Below are 25352 nucleotides of genomic sequence, written 5' to 3' on the forward strand. Positions count from 1 at the left end.
ATCCTCTATAATTACCTGCAAGTGCCTTATTTTTCAGTGTTGGAACATTTCTGATTTGTGGATGCATTTCGCACACTCTGCAGATGACTAAACATATATTTAGATATCAACTCTAGACATTTTTAGTTCAAATCAATTAGAGAGGGGGGAGTAAAATCATTCCCTTCTGGCTGCCTATATTTTTCGTTTAATCCTGGTCAGTGTAAGACCTTATTACAAGTAATTTGTCATTATAAGTCTGAAGAAAAATGCTAGCCTCACAATTTTTGTCATTTCCCCCCCACACTTCCCTTCAGGCTGCAACTGTTGATGGGCTTTATGGAAATATAAATTCAATCAGCAGCTGCAAATTTCATGAGACGTCCATCTTCATGCTGAATTTGTAACTGAGTGTCAAAACAATCTGTGGATTCCTCCCTGATGAAACGCGCATTGAATTGTAAATTTCTGCAATTTTCTCATGTTTGAATTTAAGGAGCACTAAAACAGAACTAGCTCACATAAAGCATATATCAGCTTAGGACAGGTAAAAATTTTTTTGCATAGTATTCAAAGAGTTAATTTTTTAATAAAAAAAAAAGCTATAAACAATATCTGGCCCTTTAAAAAGCAATACAAAATTAAACTACATTGCAAATTTTATTCCATTCAGAAATATAGGAGAATAAAAAATATGTTCAGTGGGCTTTTTTATGCTTTTCAGATAAGCTACATGTTTTATCTATTGTTGTCACTGTTCATTTTCCAGAATCTTGCAATGATTAAAATCCAGAAATTAGCTTGGCAAAATTTAAAAAGATTCAATGGTGTCAAAACAGTCAAACAGTTGAGTAGGAAAAGTTTAGTTTTGAAAGGGTGCTGCCTCCTCCTCTTTGATATAAATCTTATTTTTAATTAAGTGTTGATGGAAGAGAAAATACAAAAATATAAAAATTAATTTAAATTGCTAAAAAGAGAGGGAGAGAGGGCCGCTAGCTCATAGTTCTAACTGTTCATTGTTCTCCTGGGCGGCTCTAAAAGATGGCAATTTTCTATTCAAGCTGCTATTTCTTACAATAGCTTAAAGAAAATGTATAAGAGACAGAGCATATTATGTCAAGTGAAATATTTTATTTTAGAATGGATTGTCTCTTCCTCCAAGGATATTAAATCCCAAATATGCAAAGTGTTGTTTTCCCTTCTTTCTTCTTATTACTTTTCCCTCCAGCAGCTGTGCATGACTTTAAATATCTTCTCAACAATGCTGATACTGCTCACTGGATCCCTCCCCATCCATCCCCTGCATGTTCTCTGCTTTTCAATTTTTATTACAGAATGCAAAGATACAAATGGTAATTGCCAAGATTTTACCACACATAAGACATACCATTTTAATAGACTGGTTACTTGGGAGTAACACAGAATCACTGGGATCAAGTCTTGGCTTGCATGATACACCATTTGTTTGAACTATTACTACCACTTCTCCACCCTGATTCCCAAAAAGGCAACAGGATGTCATCAGAGAAATCAGCATGGGGGGGGGGGTAATGCTGAGGATGAAATGGAAAGGAGGTATTAAGATGGGACACCTTGCCCCAAATCTCCCAATGGCTATACACAGTGGCTTTATATAGATGCTGTTCAGCACTGGGAAGAAAATAGTAGCTTGGGGCACTCCACAGCATAACTGCCACTTAACCAATGCTACTCTCCAAAAGCATGAGCAGAAGCACTGCAACACTGTTCCCCTAGCTCCCACCTCACAAAGCTGGTCCAGAAGGATTCCATAGTTGGTAGCACCAAAAGCTACTGAGAGAGCAAGTAATAGGGTGGCACTCCCCTGTCCCTCTCTTGATCAAGGTAGTCCATCAAGGTGACAAAGACCAATTTCATCCCCAAACTGAGTCTGAACTGAGATGGAGACAGGAATGGGTCTAGATCAGGGGTCACCAACGTGATACCCTCCAGATGTTATTCAACTATAACCACCACAGTTACCTTGGTCAGGGAAGCTGTCAGGCAGCAGAGTAAGAAATATACCAACAGGAATCCCAATCTGTCTTTTTTCTCAGCACCAGGTGCAGGTTTTCAAACCCCCTCCCATTGCAGGGGCACTTTCTGGTGAGTACAGTGGTACCTCTGGCTGCGAACAGGATCCGTTCCAGAGGCCTGTTCACAACCTGAACAGAACGCAACCCACGTCTGTGCGTGTCACGATGCACTGCTTCTGTGCATTATGTCATTTTGCGCATATGTGCGAGTGGCGAAACCCAGAAGTAATCCATTCTGTTACTTCCGTTACTTCCGTAACGTGAGGTATGACTATAAAATGGCAATCTATAGGCCATAGCACTGCCAACCCTGGATTGCACTCAGTACCCAAAGCTGAGTCAGATCAAAATAATAATAATAATAATAATAATAATAATAATAATAATAATAATAATATAATTTATTATTTCTATCCCGCCCATCTGGGCAGCTTCCAACAGAAGGTTAAAAATACATTACAACATCAGTTATTAAAAACATCCCTAAACACTAAGCTCATCCATGCAGGTTTCAGCACTCCCACATCTGCAATCAAAGTCTTATTATGAACCAAGCCGGCATCAAGTAACCGTATTACCAGGCCTGATGGCCCAGTATTTGAGCAACCAGAAATCCAATAGATGGAGGGAGGGTTAGAAGAGGGGATGGCCTGTACACATCCATATCCTCTTCTCTTCCAAAGAGGATATGTTTTCCATACCCAATTAAATCTACCACAAACCCAATGTCTCTACCTTAAAGTTCTCCACAGCCTTGGAACAATGTATCATTTTACGCTTTTTTACATTATGTCCTTACCTTGACTTCTACTCAACAAACCAAATCTGTATATCCTGCTTTGTCCATTCTCCCTTGCACAGAACTCCCTCCCTGGACATTTGCACAGTGCTACCTCCTCCATTCATTAAAATCCTTCCTCAAAAGCTAACGTTTCAGTCTACTTTTGACTTAATCTGATAATTATCATTTCCAACTATAAACAAGGTTTAAGGACAGTTTCCACATTTTATACCTTGTTCCTAGCATCCTGGTACATGAATATGCCTATATTGTCAGTATATATTTAATGGTGGAACCATAGAAATAATAATTTCTTCTCGATTACATCTTAAAGAAATCAGGTATAGGTCTCAGAAGAAGAACAGATGATTAAATATTAAAGCTCATTTTTAGTGTTTGAACCCCCACACACTTACTCAGTACAAGAAATTTCACCAACCGTGGGAATCACAGCAAGTTCTTCATACTTATTTCATTCCATTGTGTTGCTTTTAACAGCCATGTGGGAAAGGCCTCAGGAGATTCCATTTTACTTCCAGCTCTGCTAATAGCTGTATTTGAAACCATGGATTAGTTGCTTCTCTGTAGTTTTCTTTTAAAAGGTGAAAAGGCTTCCATGCCTCACAGGGATTTGAGATGATACATCAGCTATCACATGCAACATACTCAGTTCTTACTCCCACACAGAGATGCACTTTTTTATCCAAATGTGAAACTTAAAATTAATTTAGAGAAGGTTCAAATGATTCCTGCTGCACAGCAATTTGCAAGTTAAAATACATTCCCCCCCCCCTAAAATCTGTCAAATTACTGGACCCTGAAGCAGACATAGCCCATCACCCTTGCACTGCAGTTGGCAGTCCCAGACCACAGATAAGAGGATTTTACTCAGTACCTGATTTGCCACAATCATTGCAGGGAGATTGCAATGCCTTTCTTTGATTGCTTCATCATTTACACAGCTCAGCATGTAGGGAAGTATGGAAACAAAACTACTGACTCTCTCCTGTGTTGCCCCTAAGCCAGAACACACCTAATCTTCTTAAGGTATCAGACAATCCTACCATGAAGATATACTCACATGTAGCCAGTGTTTGAAATTCCCATTGTTCTAGGAGCATTTTGAGACAAGGAATTTCATTAGCGCAAGCAGTTTCTGAGCTCTGGGTGCAGTACTGCACCTAAGATTCCCGATTAAAATTCAGAGTGAAAGGAAAGGAGGAGCTTTTTCTGTTTTCCCACTTCCAGCTACTCTCTGAAGACTGGAGAAGAGACCCTCTTAAGAATATTAGGGGGCTGGGCAGGGGAAGGATTAGACCATGTGAAAAATGAACATAATTTTAGCTGCAGTTCATTCATTTTCAGCTTTGTTGTATTGTTATAAATAAGCATGCCTAGACATTCGATTGTTGCGCCCATAACACAGATTTAAGGTGCCATTTAGCTCCTAGAGTTCATATCTGTTTCTAACACTGCATGTAGCCTAAGATCGGCCACAAAAACGGCACCCAGAACAGCACTGCTGAACATAATTTACATTCAATGGAGTGGCAGGACATCATATTTACCATATTTTTCGCTCTATAGGACGCACCCGACCATAGGACGCACCTTGTTTTAGAGGGGAGAACAAAAAAATAATAATCCCCCTCTCTGCCCAGCGCCCCTTCAGCGAAGCAGCAGGAGGCACTGCGCAGAGAGAGGGAGAATTTTCCCCCTTGTTCTCCCCCTCTAAAACAAGGTGCTGTTCAAGGTGTGTTCAGTCACCTTCAGGCACCTACCTTGGAAGCCTGGAGAGCAAGAGGGGTCGGTGCGCACCGACCCCTCTCACTCTCCAGGTTTCAGTGAAGGCAACCCGAAGCCTCCGGAGCACTGCGGGAGTTCCCGCTGCGCTCTGGAAGCTTCGGGTTCCTTTCAACCTGCTCTTTGGGGCTGGCGGGGAAAAGCCCACCGCCAGCCCCAAAGAGCAGGTCGGGGAGCAGCGGAAAGGCATGCAGCCTTCCTGCTGCTCTGCGAGCTTCTCGGGGCTGCCGGGGAAGCCCGGGTTCCCCCCCCCCCCGCCCCAAAGAGCAAAGAAGCCAAGGCAGGGAGCGGGACGCATCCCGCTCGCAGTCTTGGCTTCTGCCATAGCCGCGCGCAACCTCTCCAGCCAGGAGAGGCTGAACGGGGCTATGGATTCTTTAGCTCCGCGCAACCTCTCCGGCAGGGAGAGGCTGCGCGTGGCTATGGCAATACCCCCACCTCCCCCAAAAGCCCACAGGAGCCGTGCACCCTTTAAGGAGCGTGCGGCTCCTGTGGGCTTTTCTATGAGGAGGGAGAAGGGACTGACTGGCTGTGTCAGTCCCTTCTCCCTCTTGAGGAAAAGCCCGCAAAAGCCACACGGAGCTTGTGTGCGGCTTTTGGGGGCTTTTCCTGCCTGCCTCCCCCCTGCATTCGCTCCATAGGACGCACACACATTTCCCCTTCATTTTTGAAGGGGAAAAAGTGTGTCCTATAGAGCGAAAACTACGGTAGATAACTGGGATGGCCCTGAGATGTATCCTAATCCATATCTGAGGTGTTCTCAGATATGATTATGCTTCAAAGTAACCTTTGTTCAGCAGCAGCAACAATTTACTCTATACAGAAGAAGAAAATAGCAGTAGAAAAGATGTGAGGAATAGCAACCATCAGAGATCTTTTTACTTAGGGAACATTATTTAAATGACACAAGCAGGCTCTCCATGCCTGTATGAAGAAAAATCCATTTCAGATAGAACCCTACTAAAAGTCAAAGTGGAGAATCTCTGTACGAGAGTCAGGAAAACATGCCTTATGAGGAACAGTTGAGGGAGCTGAGGATATTTAGCCTGGATAAGGTGTCACATGGAAGACAGAACAAGCTTGTTTTCTCCTGCTCTGGAGGCAGAGGTGTACCTCGGGTCCCTTGTGCCCTTGACAAAGTGTGTGTGTGTGTGTGTGTAGAAAATGAGAATGGGGTGAGGTGAGGGAGGCTGTAGTCAAGAGCAGAGTTAAACGGTTATGGTTGCATATACTTTGGCACACAGGCCACTTTTGACCTCAAGTGCAATGGCATCCCCTGATTAAGGAAATATACTATCTTTAGGAGCCACCAAAACATACACAAGGAAATGTTTATCAGTTCCATGAACCATGGTTTTCTTACGCCTTGTGAGGGTAATTATCAAATCTTTTGGACCACTTTGAACAACAGCTGCAAGAGGAGAAGAAGAACACAGGTGGTGTGTCTGTCAAGACTGCAGAAAGGGGACCTGTTCTTTCTGCTCCCTTAACTCAATAATGCATGAATTACTTCATTGTCTTGGATTTATTCTGAAGGTGAACAGACTGAATACTGGCAAGACTTTCAGATCAAGTGCTGGAAAACCCGATCAAGGATTGGACTAGACGGCTTTGAAGACTCCTCCAATTTAGTGGTTTGATGATTGATCTTCCTCAAAAACAAAACCTGAAGGTCAGTTGCCCCTCCTACAAACTCTGATGGGAGAATACTTGCTGCAGTGGTTAAAAAGAGATCAAGCCCCACACTTAACATAGAAGCCTTAAGGAGTCTTGTATATTGCTGCATGAGGCAGAGTTAATCTGGGAGTTCCTCTTTCTCTGAATGGACACCTGCCTTGCGATTTCATAATTCTCTGGGGTGCTTCTTCCTCTAAAGGACGTATGATATTTTACACTTCTTAGAACTTCTGGGAACTCATCATATACAACCTGAAATATTTCTGACAGAGGCATATATATCCTCCTTGGTAAGAAGTCACAAATAATATAGGTAGTAGCAGAAAGCAGAGTGGGGGGATTAAGCATAGCACCCATACCCCTTCAGCTTAGTTAAGATTTTTAAAAATGCATGGACTGAATTTAGTCTCATTTCAGACAATAAATCTTGGGACACACTCATATTCTTACTTATCTGGGAAGAATCCCAATTCAATTCAATGGGCCTTACCTCTGAGTAGACGTGCCTAGGACTGCACTGTTAAATGGGGTTAATTTAAGTATTTAATCCTCTTCAGACTTGTAAATCTATATGTGCAACTTGAGATGAAAAGCATAACCATTTAATAACCTACAGTTCTTTCTTTGTGCATAATATTTGCAGATTTATGTATACGTGAGCACACCTGTACAATGGGAGAGGGTGAATTAAAATATAAGAAAAATATATTAAATAGATCACCCAGTGGACAACTTGACAGTTAATTATTTCTTTTCCAAAAGCAAATCAATATTGGCATTTCCTTCAGTCTTACCCCACTAGTACTTTCAACCTCATCTTGAAATCGATGCAAGTTTCTCCTAGTATACTTTTCTATTCAATCCACCTCCTATGCATTTAAATTTCTTACTGTTCTTTAGAAAACACCTTGTTCAGATTAATAATTCTTATTTCATAGACATTATATGTGGGGCTTCATAAAGATTACCATTCATACAGGCGTTGCAGGTTACATATCAGAAGTGGTTCTGGGTAGCCAACGTTAGGGAAGAACACACCGCTCTATTGATTTACAGGAGCATCAGAGCATGATATGTTCTGCAGCCTGAATCTGATCCCTTGCAATGCTTTGTCAGCAGCTGTGGATTTTTGAATAATCATAGGCTCTCAGCACAAAGATCCATTTTGACTATGTACTGTAATAGGAGATAGCAATAAAAAAGGTATAGCCTAAACGTAAAATTGGAAACAGAATTAAGTCAGCAAATTTTACCAAAGAAGCTATACTCCTTACATGTTTAGAAAGTGGCCAGAGTGAGAGAGGACACAAAACTACTGCACTAACACTCTACTTCAGTAGACTAAAAGAAAATCTATATCACAGGTAACAACATAAAGAGCCAAGTAAAATTTGATAGAAAAGAGCCGAATCCCTGAATGAGACAAAGGACCAAATACATATTACATTACTCACACCTCTTCCAAAGGACGCTGAAACTGGCTTATTTTGAAGACAAGGTAGGTATGGCTCTATGGAAATCTGTGCATCTCCAAATTAAAAATGCCACCCCAGAACCATTTGACCATGCACCATATTTGCAATAAACGACACCTTTGGGAACAAATAGAAGATTGGGCAGAGGGTGATTGATAGGGAAGCTGGTGCAAGCCCCTGGTTCAGATCTTAAGTACACTTAACATGATGCAACATACAGTTTGGTCCAAAGACAAATGAAACAGAAATGGTTCACAGCTCTACCCAAGACTCATCTTCCCAACTCTACCAAGTTTCACAATAAACTCTCATGAGAGGAAAGCCATCTCTGCAGACAGTTTCCTGCTGCTATTTTGCAAATCTGGCAAACTGACCCGTGGTACTATAGTTCACACCTTTGTGCTAGCTCCTCTAAGCCAAAGTGTGTGACATATTGAGGAATGTGAGCAAAATGAGATAAAGCAATGGCCTCTGCAAAAAAAGAGTTGTTTTGGGATTGAAGAGCTCCATTCTTGTGAAGAAGGCTCACAAACAGTATACTGCCTCTGCCTGAGAAAATATTTTATTTGCATAAGCTAGAAAAACTAGAAAAAGGGACATTTGAGTATTAAAAGTTCTTGGCAAGCAAATGTATTTGCAAACAAATATGTATTCGCTAATAAAGTTGTTACCACTGGTGAGGCAACAAAGCCTTTGTTGGAGTGCTTGGTAGCCCCTGTGCGTAGATTAAACATGCCTTCCCATACTTAACTCTTCCCAAATACATTACTTTCTCACTAGCAATAAAGTTACTGGTTAATTTGGCCTTGACCCTTCACTACATAGATATTTCCATTTCCCAAGTAATTGCTTTTCTTTTTTTCAGTGGAATGCTTTTTCTTTCAGTTCTCTCTCAAGAGCCCTCAAACATCTTTGAATGGTGTTATTAACATTCTTCTTCTCAAATACTTATTTGAAGAATCTGCTAAATGCCATTCAGCATTTCAATGTTGGTGTTTTACTAGTTACCCATGGTCACTCTTTTTCTAGATTTCCAATGTAGCATTGTGGTGATGTTTTTGTTTTTCAACAGTCTGTAAACGTATCTCTCTTTCTCTCACACACACCACTTCTTTACATTGTCTCCCACATCAATTTTCAATAGCACTGCACATTTCTTTACATTTTACTCATCATTTTCAAGAGTTCTTAACAGCTTTCAGGGATCTTTAACAATGCATCACTCATCTCCACTGGATGAATCCAAGGCTCAGAATCATATATTTCCCTTTTTATAATGTATTCTCTCTTTATATTTGAGTACCCTTTCCTTTCTTGTGCCTCTTGTTCACCAGCATTCAAGGGGTCATTTTGTACATTCATTTTTTCCTGATTTTTGCTAAGTGAATTGCTTTGGCATACATACAGAAGGGAGAAAGTTCTGTGTGAACCAGAATTGCACGTGTGTGTTGTAAAGGAGAACTCTCCACTAGATAGAATTAGTTCAAAAAGGACTAACATATACTGCAAATATAAATTATGAACAATTTAAATATTCTGCATTTGTCAAACAATGGAAGCTGAGAGAAATACTACATTCACATACAGAAGGATATCAGTCTTTAATAGTTTAACCAGCCAGTTAACAAGCATGCTAGGACTACAGAAGAAAAGACAAGTAGCCATCTAGAGCAGGCATCCTCAAACTCAGCCCTCCAGATGTTTTTGGCCTACAACTCCCATGATACCTAGCTAGCAGGACCAGTGGTCAGGGATGATGGGGATTGTTGTCTCAAAACATCTAGAGGGCAGAGTATGAGGAAGCCTGATCTATTAAAACAGCTACCCATGGGTTGATAGGTCACTGAGATGTTGCAAAAAATACTCTAAAAGATAGGGGAGAAACAGTGCTATTTTAGACAGTTTATGATCCTTTTCTGCATGCAAGTAAGAATTGTAGCAAAAAAAGCAGAGTAGAAGTTTAAAAACAGAAAGATTAAGCTGTCAATTTAAAATATGATAATGCGCATTCATCCACGTGACAGATGAACAGATGGATTTTTTAATTTCATTTTTGAAAAAAATGGACCAACACTTAAATGCAACTATCCCCCTTTTTTAAGGAAGCAAATGCCTCACTCAAGAAACAAATGTGGAATGCTTAACGTAACATGGAACTCTGTGATTAAAATTAATGTTACTATACAAATGTAATACTAGTATACAAATGAATGATAGAATAATAGGCAATTGTGGATAGCCTTGGCAAAAGCAAACTGCAGGAATAATGTAAGCACAGTCATCTCAGCAAGCAAATGAAGTCCAGATGTGATAATATCTAAGTTTTTTAGGCTGACAGACATAAAGTTATCATACACTTGCATGCATGTTTTATGAGGTCTGGCTATTTCTATTTTTCCAGTCTTCCCAGAACAATTTTCTTCTGGATATTCCACTTGCCAATTCCACTACCTGACTTGAATGAAGACTTTTATCATCTCTAGCACTGGCTAACATAATTCAGTTTTCAAGTATATTCCATCAGGCTAAAGTAGAAGGACTGATGGGACTGCAGGGCCTTGCCACTGGCTAAGCTAAGCTAACAGTGACTCCTGGATCCTCCTTTATTTACAGTGAGGGGGGAAAGTATTTGATCCCCTGTTAAATTTGCCCATTTGCCCTCTGACGAAGAAATGACCAGTCCATAATTTTAATGGTAGGTTTATTGTAGCTGTGAGAGACAGGATAACAAAATCAGTAAGATTTCAAGGCTGATGTGTAGCTACTCGAACCTTCAGCTCCCTCCACAGATTTTTGAGGGGATTAAGGTCTGGAAACTGGCCAGGACCTTAATGTGCTTCTTCTCGAGCCACTCCTTTGTTGCCTTGGCCATGTGTTTTGGGTCATTGTCATGCTGGAATACCCATCCCTGACCCATTTTCAATGCTCTGGCTGAGGGAAGGAGGTGCTCACCCAAGATTTGACGACACATGATCCCTTCCATCGTCCCTTCGATGCTGTGAAGATGTTCCTGTCCCTTAGCAGAAAAACACCCGAAAAGCATAATATGTCCCCCTCCACGTTTGACTGTGGGGGTGGTGTTCTTGGGGTCGTAGGCAGCATTCCTCCTCCTCCTCCAAACATGGCGAGTTGAGTTGATGCCAAAGAGCTCGATTTTGGTCTCATCTGACCACAACACTTTCACCCAGTTCTCCTCTGGGTCATTCAGATGTGCACTGGCAAACTGCAGATGGGCCTGTACATGTGCTGTCTTGAGCAAGGGGACCTTGCAGGCTCTGCAAGATCTCAGTCCTTCAAGGAGTAGTGTGTTACCAACTATTTTCTTTGGTCTTTGTGTACAGGTGTCTTTTGTACAGGTACTGTAATGAGCTGGGATTACAGGTAAGACCTCTCCCTTACAGCAGGTGCTTCTAATCTCAGCTAAATACTTACAGTGAAGATACCCAGTAGCCTGACATCTGGCTGCTTGATAGGGGATCAAATATTTATTTCACTCATTATAATGCACATCAATCTGTGACTTTTGTCTTCTGGGTTTCTGGGGGTTTTCCTGTTGTTATTCTGTCTCTCACAGCTACAATAAAGGTAAAGGGGAAAGGGACCCCTGGCCATTAGGTCCAGTCGTGGCCGACTCTAGGGTTGTGGTGCTCATCTCGCTTTATTGGCCGAGGGAGCTGGTGTACAGCTTCCGGGTCATGTGGCCAACACGACTAAGCCGCTTCTGGCGAACCAGAACAGTGAACGGAAACACCATTTACCTTCCCGCCGGAGCGGTACCTATTTATCTACTTGCACTTTGACGTGCTTTCGAACTGCTAGGTTGGCAGGAGCAGGGACCGAGCAACGGGAGCTCACCCCGTCGCGGGGATTTGAACCACCGACCTTCTGATCAGCCAGTCCTAGGCTCTGTGGTTTAACCCAGGACCGGTCATTTCTTTGTCAGAAGGCAAACGGGCAAATTTAGCAGGGGATCAAATACTTTTCCCCCTCACTGTACACAAGTATTTCTAACCCGACAACTCATTCAAAAAATATCATGGTGATATACATCATGAATTTATAAAATACAGTAAAAATGACCAACACTTAAGTCAAATTCTTGAACTGTTTCTAACCCAGCTGGAACTTTGAAACTAAAATCTAACACCCAAGTTGGTTTGATTTTCTTCCTCTTTCCCAACCCCTTTCCCCGTTGTGTACTGTCTTTTAGACTGTATGCCTAAGGGCAGGAGCTGTTTTATTAAACTGATATCTGCAAGTCATTCTGGGACCCTTTGTAATGGAAAAACAGGTTAACAATGATTTAATAACAAACTGAAGCCTGCCGTACCATTTTAGCAACTTTATCCATCCAATTAACTAAACTTTCTTAGAAATTACATTTGTGTGAGAATTTCGTTTATAAGAACACTAGAGAATATTCAAACTGACTTAACATGAAATATTAGTAAAGAAGCATCGGAGAAATAGCAGCATATAGTGTGTTCTAATTTCATATATTACTCCATAATTTAAACTATTAAGAAAAGATATTGATGACTTCCTTTTCTTGCACGAGAATACAAAGTATCATATTTATACCAAACATGCTGAACATCAATCTCCTTCTCTCCTCAGCACCATAAAAATTACTCTAGGACACTTTCCATTTTTACTTAAAGTGCTATTATAAATGTGTTGTTCTTTTTAAGTGTAAGAGAATGGGGATTTAGAAATCATTTCTAATGTTTTCCCTGATTCCCATCAATGGAATCTGAATTTCAAAAAGTGCCATTTGGCAAGCACTTAAAGCTACACTTGAGTTTTGAAATAATTTATTTAAAACCTCCAAATAGTAAACACAGCTCATTAATACCAGCTGCACTGTGCCATTTTTGCTACAGATTATGCATGCATTCCAGAAACCATTTGAAATCCTGTCACTGCAAACAGGCCTTAGCAAGATAGAATATGCTGGATGTAAATCTTATCACATTTCAAGGCATCCCTGGGGCCAATAAAACAAAGAAATCCACCACATTACTATGTGAAACATCTATGGCAAAAATTCCTCAGTAACTAGAACACAGCATAGAACTGTACAGATGTCAGTGAAACTTTCACAAAGAGACTATGTATCACTCAGTGGCAGATGATAGTCAGGATTTGTTTCCAAACAAGCCATTGGGATGCAAAGGAAGGGTAAATCAAAAAGAAACACCACTCCTGGTACCCAAATCCAACCTACCCTTTCCCATGCCTGGCTCTTCATATTACCAAGACACCTCTGCAGGACATACAAACAAACATGAGAGCATCAGCTTCCTCCTTTCGCCTTGTGGCCCAAATGCATACAGAATTCCTGCGCCTGCTTCTTCATATATTAAAAATTGTGGCCAGTATTCTTAAAGTGGGCTTTGAAATAGGGATGGAGAACTGGCTCTCCAGCTGATGCTGGATTCCAACTTCAATAGCCTTCAGCCAACATGGCCTTTGGTCTGGGGTGATGAAGGAGTTGGAGGACCAGCAACATCCCACATCCTTACTTAAAAATAAAAATGTAGGAGTCATCAAAACAACATCAGGAAATTATTTAACTGAGGAAAACTTTTTTAAATTACCAATTTAGGATCTTAATATTAACTTGAATGGGTAACCATATTACAATAACATTCCAGAATACTAGGTGTATTTCATTAAGGAGGTACAATACTGTTTTCAAGAGCTAAATATGCATTCTACTGGACTAATAAAATTACTTGGGCAAAAACTTAAAATCAAGGTTTAAATCCCTCTTTCTCCTCCACACTTTAAAATGATGTTGCTAGGTTTTGGAAACTAAGCAGTGTACAAATTTTTAAAATAAAACTGAACTAGATAAAGGAGAGTTATGACAGCAAAACACAACAACATTAGATTGCTTATTGCACCACAAAACAGATAATAAAGGGATCTGAAGTTTCAGAACCCAGAGGCAGATTATAGAAAAGGACAAAATGTAAAAAGAGTTAACTTGTCAAACAAGATTATTGCATACCTCCACTGACTTAAAAATAATTTATGAATTTTATTTGCACTGTTAGGAACTGAGATGATCCTATGAATACATTTAATCAGCATTTTTACAATACTATGTAATCAGAAGCTGACCCCCAGGTTCTTTGAAGGCAGAGTCCCATCACAGGAAAAACTGACTTTTGACCATTCTTTATACTGCAGATGAAACATCAGATTTTTATTGGACTATTAAAAGCTGCCCAGTGAAGAGTTCTCATGAAGTCCAAGTATTATATTACACTAATTTAGCCACTATTAGCACAGATTTGCCTATGATGGGGGGGGGGGATGACAAAGGCATAGAGCAGGTGTGTGGCTCTACAGGAGGTCAACTTAAAGTAAAAATATTTTTAAAAATAATAGAGTGATCATATATACTGAAGTTAAAATACAAGAAATATTTCCATGAAATAGAATCTAACAAAACAGCCAGCTTGTTTTGATCCAGGAACAAGTTATCAAAATTTGTTAGGCATAAATGTTAACAGTATATCAAAATGAGTGGTGGCAGCTCATACTCTTAAAGAGCTATTTTTAAGGCTCTATATGCATTCCTATGAGAATGATGTGAGGCAATTTTTGTTTCCAATTTTGAATTTTAATAGCTGCTATGACTACGGTGCTATTTTTTCCCTAACAATGGAAGTCAGGCAGAAGGGAGGGGAAGTCTTGCTACAGAGAGATACCTATTTTACTGTTCTTTTCCAAAAAAAACACACCCTCATTGAAGATTTTTTTAAAAAAACATTTAGATATAGCACATTATCTGTCCACAAATACTAGATGGTGGTCAACAGGAGTACAATTTTAGTACTCTGCCAATGCACATTTCTGCTAAAACAAAATTCTTATTTTTCTATTTGCAATGGGAAAATGGTAGTAGTGCTTGGATCTGTAAGTGAAATCTAAATTTATGATCAAATTATTTAAAATAAAAAAGAAATGCCATGAGACAAGAGGATAAAGGAAGTACAAATTACAGAAACACATACCCCTTGAAGAATAAGGCATTGCTATAATGACCTTATGAACATCACTCTATCATGATTCATTATTCAAATTTTTACTTTATTGTGTTAGTGTTTTAGCCAATTTGTCACAAGGATAATACTGGTATTATTACCACTCTCTTGTGTTTTGTAGTTTGACTGTTTCTGTTCCTTGATGCAATTCTGTATACTTGGGCAAGATTCCTGCACTGCAGGGGGTTGGGCAAGATGATCCTCATGGTCCTTTCCAACTCTACAATTCTATGATTCTACACTGTTATTGTGATTATGATGTGGCACTTTAAATTGTTGCTGTTCTTAATGTAAAATCACTTTGAGATATTTTATGGGAAGTGATTCATAAAGAAATAAGTATTTGTACTGTTCCAAATCTAGAGCATCTCTCTTTAAAATGGAACAGGGCAGGAGATATGGCCTATCTCTCAATATTGTTTGCCAAGAGGAAATAAGAGTGCACAGACAAGCCATCAATCTAAAGCTTTTTGAATCAATGCTGCCGCCGTCTGGCCACACTTAAATTCTACAAGTTTGTGTTTTATCAAAGAATACAGTAGTTTCCCACAAACCATGCCACTGTAGTATTTATACAAATTGTATACAATATCTGTGTGTCATCGTTGTCCCCCCATTCTGAGGTACAAAGTATCTAATCAATACTGCATACAATGTATACATTAATATAAATCTACAGCATCATTTAAAAAGAATGAAAAGAAACAATGGGATGAAAGACAGGAGATGAGAAAAATCAGTTTTATCAGCGACTAGACAATGAATGTACTAAGAATTGATAGTTTTGTAAAAACATCCACTTATAGCTTAAAAATTGCAAACAAGTAGTTGACGCTTTTATAAACAGACCCTGCCTTCCTTAATCTAGCCAAGTAGCTGCTTATTCAGATAATAACTCTAATTACTCCAAATAGATTCTGTAGTGAAAGCAAAAAATCATGACAGATGGTGCATCAGTTCTTAGGACCCTATCAGCACATAGAAAAAAGACAACCTGTACAGTCCTCCTGTCATTTCATCTTCCTCTTCTATTACAGTATAACACCTGTACTCTAGAAAACTTTTAACTTCGTTGTTTATAAGCCATTATCAGTATGACATGGGCAATTAGGGACAACCCCTTCTGCTCAGAACCCAGTTTCAAAAATATTGCCCAAAGTGATTAAGGCATTGATTAGATTCATACACCATTACTGTATTTTTCATAAGGATATTCAAAAGGAAACCAACTAGGACTAAAGCAAAACCTATAGTTCTAAGGGTTTAGTACTCCCTCTGCTGGTTCAATTACCATTTTTTCCAAAGATGAAGACTGGAAACAAAGAAACTCAGAATTGGTATGCAACATGCCATTTCTGCTGTATGTTTCAAGAGCATGAAAATATGATATATAAAAAACAGAAGATAATGGCTAAATAACTAATTCTAGTTGCATAATTGACTTCTGCTTGTACAATAGAATTTCCGCTTCATCTCCTTCCCCTGCAACATCTGTGATGCTCCCCTAAATCTGTGTCAGCAGGTCTCACAGCCCTCTGCAGTCTCTTTGGGGAACACATTGGGGGAAGAGGTGAACAGAAATTCCTGTTGCATTTGCTGGCATGATGACCTATGTCACATTTTTATGTCAGGAGACTACCCTACCTTTTCCTTCTACCCACAAGGAAATGGAGCCGGCATTGCTCCATAAAAAGACTACATCCTGTTGGAGAATGAATCTTTGAAACTGGTCCCAGGGTGCACTATAACTGACAAACTAGATGACTCTATACTTGGTCATAGTCACTTATCATGTGCTGACACCAACTTAACTTGCTTCAGCCTTTGATTTACCCACCTGGCCTCAGAAACTAAGGTGAAGTTTAAAAACAGAAACAAAAAAAAGTACTTTGATCATCTCAATGAAACTACTGATTTATTACTTATCTTTGCTTTAAAATCCTACTCTTTTATGACAAACCATACCCAGGGCAACAAAACATTCTAGTAGGGAGTGCAGGGGCTCAAATTAAACAAATGTAAATATAAAATAATTAGCTTTGTTTGGGTGTATCCACAGAGTACCAAACAATAGCTAGATGTGCATGTTTGTAACAAACATGATTATTTGTTACTAATAAACTTGCCTCTGATCTTAAGTAACCTTTATATTCCAAGCAACCCCATGTGTCTTTAGGTAACTTTCAAAACTTTAAAAATGATTAATACTACTTTGTTTTTTTCTGTTCAAATAAATATAGCTGCAAGCTAAGCTTTGTTTAGCTGACCCAATAAGCCACAAAATCGTTTAAGCTAAGGGTTCATATTATGTCTTATTTAATTCCTTGAATCATATTTAAAAAAAAACCTAATTGTGTCACCGTGAAAGAGATAATAAAAAATGTTATGAAGTAGACCAAATGACGTTTCTCTTTGTCAGTCAGGATAGTTCAGTCAAGATTAAAATGCACATCACAGAAAGGAGGAGAGGGGGAAGTGTGAGAACCTGAAACTTGAGCATCCTCATCTTTGTATGAGGTGAGCCTGACTCTTACCAAATGGATACAAACTGAGGTTCCAAATATTTGAAGTTTTGTGATCTTAGTACATATTTATGATGGTGAGAATAAGCATCTTCCAAATTAACTCATTTAAGACCATACGTTGTCATATTTTTTGCCATTTTTATATTGTAATGTTATGTTGTGAACCACCTTGAGATCTACGGATGAAGGGTGGTATACAAATGTCTATTTATTATTATTATTATTCCTGCTTGATTGCTCTTCGTTAGCCGACTTCAGTTTATAAGCGCAAGAACCTTTTAGGTGTCTTGTTTGCAGCTGCCAAAAACATAATCTGGATATAGGTTATTCTAGGCAGTCAGAAAAACAAACAATGGTGTTTAAAGGTTGGGAACATTTATATTATTTGAAACTTGACATTTCAAATGAAGAACTCAAAGAATGGTGCCAGCTAATAACTTATTTAGAAAAATCCTGCTCAATCTTGTTTAACCAAGTGATGGTATTCATATATAAACTTGCACTGATTCTTTGTTCAAAGGATGACAATGAAATGAGATTTGTTGCAAGCCAGTGATGATTCCCCTCCACCACTTTCATTCTCTTAAAGCTGCCATACTGAATATGTGTTTTATTGATTAATATTGTACTACCTATCTCAAAACTTTTTTAAAAAAGTTTTAAAAACATATTTACAATATGCATTAGAAGATATGTGCTAGATATTAAATGTCTAGCATGTTTTATGCTGCAGCATAATTTTTCATTATTACTATTACAAACCATTTTTGTATTCATATTACCAAATAGGAAGAGTTATTTCACACTGAATGCATGTTGTAATAAAATGCATAAACTGTACAAGGAACTTGTTTTGTAATTACTGAGATATGAATAGCTTGAGAATCAATATAGGCTGGTATAGCAAGGGCAATTCATCATGTAGCAAAGCTATGGTGAAGCCCTGACAGTGTTATACAGTAAAAAAATAAATGTATTACACAGATAAATCTACCCTTTTTAGTGAAATACTTGACTGAGATACTAAAAATGAGTCATCAATCATGGCTGCTTAAGTGTCCAATCCCACCTTCCAGCTCATCCAGTTTCAAGAGTGGCAACTCAGAAGTCATCTCAGAGTAAATGACTTAGCCTGGATGTTTCTCTCGGGACAAGCATGGTGGAATTGTATTATTTAATCACTGTCAAACTAATCTTTTAACAAGTTTAACGTGCTAAAAAATCTGAGAATATGCAGTCATACAGACATAGTTGGGAACAGGTAATGCTGAGACAAGTTACAATCCTATGTAGGGTCCTTTCACGCAGACATTCAGGTCTCCAACTAAGTGTAAACTCAATAGGAAGCTGCAGTAAAGCACAGCAACCCAAGCGGTATACCAGTATAATATTTATTTAAATTAAACCCTTCTATTCTGCTTTTCAGGCAAGACTATCTCTCAAAGCAGTTTACAACCAAACATACAAACACAACACATTTAATACATTTAAAATATCCAATGATCTCTAAAAATATAAAAACAGCATAAGAAAAAAGTGGCACATTGAAAACTACAATCTGGTAACCATCATCCTATATTAAAAGACAAAAGAATGAAATGAATCTTTTAGGCCTGTTCAAAAGACACAAGAGATGAAGCTGGCCTGATATGGCTGACAATTAAATTCCATAATTGGGTGGCCTTTGCAGAAAAGACCCTGTTTTTGTGCGCATGTGCACAATATACTTCATATTTTCAAGTGTAAACTCAAAATATCATAATGTACAAAGATCTAGAATTTCAGTGCTAATTTCTAAAATGTGATTATTAATCATTTATTTCTAGACGACTTCATGGAAAAAGAGCCTCATCGTTCAAGATACATAAAGAAATCTAACAATGGGCTGGCAGCTTCTGTACTAAAACTGTCTCTCTCCAAATCCCAATCTGTAAATTACTGATTGGAACTTTAGCTCAAATGTGACCTTCCAGTAAAGCTACTTTCTGATCAGAGAGCATAGCTCTCTTGGCAACTAGAAAAAATAACAGCATAAAGAATTTTATTTTAACTATACTAGGGTCACGGTAGATAAAAATAGATTTTAAAAATGTAAATACAAAGGGTTGTATTCAACTAAGTAGAACTGAGTAGAACTAATGTTGAATACAAACCTAAGTTTCACTTACAGAATAACTTGGTTAATATCTTAATGAAATTAGTGCAGTCTACCAGATACATAGTAAAATGGATGAGGTAAAATAGCTGAGCTTGAATCCTGGCAAGACAGAGACACTGTGGTCGAGAGGTTCCAGTGCCTGAGAAAGTCTTCAATTTCTTGTTCTGGATGGGGTTCTGCTCCTTCCCTAAAGAGGAAAGTGAGCAGTCTGTGGGTGTTTCTAGATCCAGTGTTTTCACTGGAGGTCCAGCTAGCTTCTGTGGCTAGAAACACCTAGTATCAGCTGTGACTAGTACAACAGCTACAACTGTTCCTGGACTGAGTGAATTTGGCCACAGTAATTCATGCATTGGTTACTTCAAGAATGGATTACTTCAATATGCTCTATGTGGAACTTCCAAAATCTTCATATATATATATATATATACATACCAGTTACAGAGCTGGATTTTATCTTTGTCCTGCTCAGTCATGTAACCTAGCAGTCCAGTGGAACTTATATCAACATAAAGGGTGGTGTAAGTCTGTTTGTTTTTCCTCTGATGAGCTTAGGCCAGCTCAGTCACTAGTAGGCTTGCTCCAGAATGGGATTGGATCTGGTGTAACTTTACACCATCTTGAGGAAAGCTGGTATAATTTATGCTGTCTTAAAACAACTGGAATGTTCCTTCAGTAGGGCAAGACTGCAGCATACCTCTTATTTGAAATCTAACACACACAGAGAGTAAGCCAAGTATCAAAAACTTGGGAACACTGTACAGTACTAAGGCAGAAATTATATATATGGGCCCCAAAGTGACTTTGGACCATGCCTAAACAGTGAAGGAGATAAAATGTGCATATGCTTTGGTCAAAATAAAGCCCTGTGCAATATAATGCATGTTTACTCAAAAGTAAGTTCCACTGAGATCTATCAGACATACAGCCCAATCCTTGGGCATTTTTAATCAGAATAAAACTTGCAGGGTTTGATTAGACTTTCTTCCAGGTAAGCGTGCAATCCTAAGGCTGCAACCCTAGCCTCACTTAACTAAGTCCCATTTAATAGAATACTATTTAAGTGTTGAGTGGACATGGCTGGGGCTTTGGTTATTCACAGAGTTTGTGTCAGCAGTTGGCATCCTTGAGCAGCTGTCAATGTCCCAGAGGCTCACTGGCGATGCCTGCCTTGGAGATCTGGTACAGCATCAGACAGCTGAATGTAAAACTACCTTTTTAATTCCCCACAATTCCAACCAAGTATCGCTCTGGGGCACTGTGGGAAATAATAAAAATTAATAAAAAATTATTATTTATACCCCGCCCATTTCCCCAGCCACTCTGGACGGCTCCCAACAAAATATTAAATATTAATTTATAAAGTGACAGTTCAATCCAGCTGCCTGCATCACTGCCAGCAAGCCCAGAGATCCCTAAAAATTTGCAGAGGATCCTCAAGTATGTAATAAGCTCTCAATGGTCTTCAGAGCCTTAATAGTAACAACAATAATAAATTTATTCTTTGTGCCCTGCCCATCTGGGTCGCCCCACCCACTCTGGGCAGCTTCCATCATATACAGATTAATAATACTATACACCATTCCTTGGGAGAAAGCCCAACTGAGGTGGCTTTTGAAGAGAGGATTCTGCCCACTAAATGGAAGCAAAAGGCAGGAGTAGGGAACCTGTGGCCCTTCAGACGACGCCGGGCTCTCAACTCCCGCCAGGCTCCAGGGAGCGTGTGAGCGACCGAGAGGGCGGCCGTTATTCCAGCTCGGCCAGAGGGAACTTTGGATACGCAAAAACCTTCGGGCTCGTTTCTGAGGAGAGCGCGCGGCTCGTAAACATAACCCGGGTTTGACCTTCCGACCGATTCGCCCCGCCTCCTTCCCTCCCCTCACCTGCCCAGGTTTCGTGCTTCGGGACACGGTAGTACTTGTTGCCCTGGGAGTCTGCGCCGACATACTCTTTCGCTGGCCCCAAAACCCGGAGCCTCAGCGAGCGCAAGAGCCGCCAGACGCCGCTCATGCCTGTGGAAGAAGAATAAGGCGCATGCGCGGTTCTCTCGAGTTCTGTCCCCCCCCCCCCACACTGACAGGATTCAAACACGTGACGGTCGCGAGCCTCGAACCGTCGAGAAACCGTTTAAATGTCACGTCCGCTTCCCGCCGTTGACGCAGCTCAAGCTAAGTCCGACGCTGACTAGGGGTGTGGAGTGCGCGCGCGCCGACCCGCCGACGCCCCGCCTCCAAAACTCTGCGCATGGGCGCTGTGTTGTTCCCGTTCAGCACTGGCGACAGGAGACGACGTCTTAAATAACAAGCCCCCGCATTGGCTGAGGGGCTCTCACTCGGAGCCAATGAGCGCTAGATCGCTCCCCCAACATGGCGGTGCCGTTGCTGGGGCTTATCACATTTCGTTATGTTGGGCTTTATTTCTGCCCGCCAAACAGGCTTGGAAGACCCGCTGAGGCTTCGCCGGGCTGAGTCTACCAGGAGGTAAAGCAAGTCTCAGGGCAGGCCGGAGCTGTGCTCTGGCCTCGCCTGGCAGCTCTTTCTGGCTGTCTGGGTTCTTATGGCACCGAGAGCTGCAGAGAGTCTTGGGGTGCATTGGTGGCTAAGACAATTATGGCAGCAAAAGCTTTTGTGGACTGTGGTCCGTGTCATCAGATACATGAGGTGTTATCCTGAGTTATTTTATACACACTATACACACACACATGCGCGTGGTTTACAGGGAGGGGGGTTGTAAACGGTGAGGTGGAAGGAAAGTGCAGAAAAGTACAGGCAGGGCTAATTACAGTCTTTGAACCCTAGTAATTCACTAGGGACGTGAGTGGCGTTGTGGGTTAAACCACAGAGCCTAGGACTTGCCGATCAGAAGGTCGGTGGTTCGAATCCCCGCGACGGGGTGAGCTCCCATTGCTCGGTCCCTGCTCCTGCCCACCTAGCAGTTCGAAAGCACGTCAGAGTGCAAGTAGATAAATAGGTACAGCTCTGGCGGGAAGGTAAACGCTGCTCTGGTTCACCAGAAGCAGCTTAGTCATGCTGGCCACATGACCCAGAAGCTGTATGCCAGCTCCCTTGGCCAATAAAGCGAGATGAGCGCCGCAACCCCAGAGTCGGTCACGACTGGACCTAGTGGTCAGGGGTCCCTTTTCCTTTACCTAATTCACAAAGCAATTCCTGATGTCACAGACATCTGGGGAATCATGGTAATGTGTCACTTAGCTGGCCAGATCTCATTCAGGAGCGTCGTGGTATTGTGATTTGTGCTTGGGTTTGCATCCCAGCAGAGCAAGACTCTCTCTGGACAAGTCCTTTCACAGGTGTTCACAGTATGTGCATATATAGAAAAGGGAGTAGTGGTGCAGTTAAGTGAACTCTGGACTAAAGGTGAGCCTTATCTGTAGATGGCAATGTGTATTGCTTCACTTACTTCAAAGTGTTCTAAACCAGCTCTTCTGTATTTGAGGAACCACTTGCTGCTTTTGTGAAGTGGGACCCTGGCCCTGAATCCTACCCTTGCACCACTGCGGGGGATTACATTACACTAACTGGCTTTCTGTGACAGCCCCTCAAATGTGGAATTCCCTCCCCAAAGAGGTGCATGTGGCACATTCAGTGTGTATCTTCTGTCATATGCTGATGACCCACCACTTCATACTGGTCTTTGACACCTGAGATACATATTTTTAGGACTCACCCTGTTCGTCTGATTGTAAATTGTTTAACTGTAGATGGAGGGGGGCGAGTTGCAATGTAGCTTATGTACACCTGGCTCTGAGCTGGAAAGGGTTGACAGGGGCACAGAGACTTGGAGCTTCCACTAAGAAATGCTTAGAGCACAATTAAACGGAGAACTGTTCTGAGGTTTTCTGAGCAGAATCATTGGTTACAGCAAACTACATTCCAAATAGATTGCCTACCTCTGTAACTAACTCTACTCCTTATGATGTAAAACCCAAGTTAGGGCATTTGCGTGTGTTTGGATGTAAATGTTTTGTGCATGTTCAAGCTGATACACGCAGGAAACTCTCTTCAAGGGAGTTAGAGTGTTAATTTCTTGGTTATGATTCTCAAACAAAAGGGTATAGACTGGTCTCTTAAAAGCAAAAGTGTAATAGTCGAGACGTCATTTTTCATGAGCAAGCACAAGGTAGACAAAATACTTCTGAAGTGTGTCTTCCTTCAAGTCAGAGATTATCAAAGTGAGACACAGAGACAAACTGAAAATTCAAAACAGGTTACGAGACAAAGAGCAATGAGTGAAGAAACTTTCCAGGATGGAGAAACTGATGTTAAGGTAGAACCTGAAACACAAAATTCCTATCTTAGGGTGTTCCAAAACATTATGTTCTGTGCTCACTAGGTTCTCTGGAACATCCAGTACTGAGACATCTGGTTCTGCAACATCTGGTTCTGGAACTGTTAGTTCCGGAACATTCGGATCTCAGCCCATAACCTTGTTGATGTGTGTATGGAACTATTGGGTTGTATTCTTATTCAGGCTTGCAGCAGAGTTTCTTTTTACCTAAAATCTTTATTATTTACAAAAATTTACTCTAGTTCAAATAAAACAACATAATTCATTCCCCTCTAGCCATCCAGCTCTGAGACTCAATTGCTGACTCATTTACACTTCTGTGCATTTACTGACTGAGCTTTATTGACCACATTCCCTTTAAAAAGGCACCTGTTGCTGGGGAGATTTTTCTGTTGCCTAGCAACAGGGTGGATTTGATTTAAATCAAATTATTTAAATCACTAGTCAGTAAGATTTTATTTAAATCATTTTTTTACAGAAAGACTCATTCTTGCTGGTATAATCTTAATATTTACAACCAGATGAAGGTTTCATTTTTGGAATAGGAAAATTTCAGAGTAGTTTTTTCAATTATATCAAAAATTACTGATTTGGTTATTCTATTACAAATACATAAACAGATAATTATGAAATTATTATTTATATTTGGACAACTTTTCTGCTCTGCTTTATTGGAAGGAGAAAAATAATAATTTCCTTAATAACAATTTAAACAATTAATTTAACTAAAACAATAACTTTATAGCATAGGTATCCATGTTTGTTAACTGATGTGGTTAAATGATTTTTTAAAAAAAGTTTTAGCACACATGAAAAACTTAAAACTTAAAACAAATCCTTATTTCCTGATGAATAGCCTTTGGACTATAATGTAACTTAAATAGAAAACTATCTTTGGAAAGATTTTTCCTCCAAAAGCATTTTATTTTAAAAATCCAATTTAAATCAAAGAAATCCAATTTAAATCAAAAAAATCTGTTTTTGTTGTTTTTTTAAATCTGTTTTTTTTATCCACCCTGCCTAGCAACCTGTTCAAGACCAATTCTCAAGTTCTTTCTAGAATATTCTAACAAGTAGGTTTTCTAACTTTTAAACTATGTTATCAGTAGTCAGGGAGGTATAGGGAAACTTTGGTCCATCAGAAGCAGGGCCAACAGCCAGGGATAATGGGAGTTGTAGTTAAGCAACATTTGGAGAGCCAAAGGTTTGTGATTCGAGGACCCGATCCCCGCTTGGGGAATAAAGACACGTGGACACAGAATGTAAGGTTAATGAGTAAGGTAAAGGCCACAACTTTATTGATTACAGCATGTAAGAAGGTATTGGCTTAGGCATTGGACCACGGAACATTAGACTCTACCCACTCGTAGAGGGGGGAGTCTGAGGAGGGGTAAACCACCAGTAGGGGAAGCCTGTTGATGCTAATCCAACTATAGGCTCTCTTCCTGATGTCACCGAGGGTGGTGCCATGGCCCCCCGCCACATGGGCATCGGACAGGATCCACGACCGGCGGATTCCTTTAGCGGAATACCCAAA

General features: G+C 40.1%; 2 protein-coding genes and 1 long non-coding RNA gene across 6 annotated transcripts in view; 2 read left to right on the plus strand and 1 right to left on the minus strand.

Annotated features, from left to right (window-relative positions):
• The window catches only part of NDUFAF2 (NADH:ubiquinone oxidoreductase complex assembly factor 2), a 41435-nt gene extending 19761 nt beyond the window's left edge, over positions 1 to 21674 (minus strand). The window contains exon 1 of the mRNA XM_081930064.1: positions 21391 to 21674. Within this exon, the coding sequence (XP_081786190.1) occupies positions 21391 to 21517 (127 nt within the window). The 5' untranslated portion in view covers positions 21518 to 21674. The remainder of the gene's footprint in view (positions 1 to 21390) is intronic.
• LOC309380248 lies at positions 1971 to 19273 on the plus strand. Of its 2 annotated transcripts, XR_014172767.1 has the most exons (4): positions 1971 to 2103; positions 6154 to 6289; positions 17247 to 17344; positions 19179 to 19273. It is a non-coding gene; the product is annotated as an uncharacterized lncRNA (long non-coding RNA). The 2 variants fall into 2 exon arrangements; XR_014172768.1 differs by lacking the exon at positions 1971 to 2103 and having other exon boundaries at positions 5652 to 6289.
• A 97-nt stretch (positions 21675 to 21771) lies between the features above and the next one.
• Positions 21772 to 25352, plus strand: part of ERCC8 (ERCC excision repair 8, CSA ubiquitin ligase complex subunit) — a 40715-nt gene continuing 37134 nt past the window's right edge. For all 3 annotated transcript variants that reach the window (XR_014172707.1, XM_081929915.1, XM_081929916.1), the window contains exon 1: positions 21772 to 21987. Coding sequence is in view for 2 of the 3 variants with exons in the window: in XM_081929915.1 (XP_081786041.1) it covers positions 21911 to 21987 (77 nt within the window). In the remaining variant the exon portion in view is untranslated. The remainder of the gene's footprint in view (positions 21988 to 25352) is intronic.

Source organism: Podarcis melisellensis (assembly GCF_964234715.1).
Source record: "Podarcis melisellensis genome assembly, chromosome: 11".
Taxonomy (NCBI): Eukaryota; Metazoa; Chordata; class Lepidosauria; order Squamata; family Lacertidae; genus Podarcis; species Podarcis melisellensis.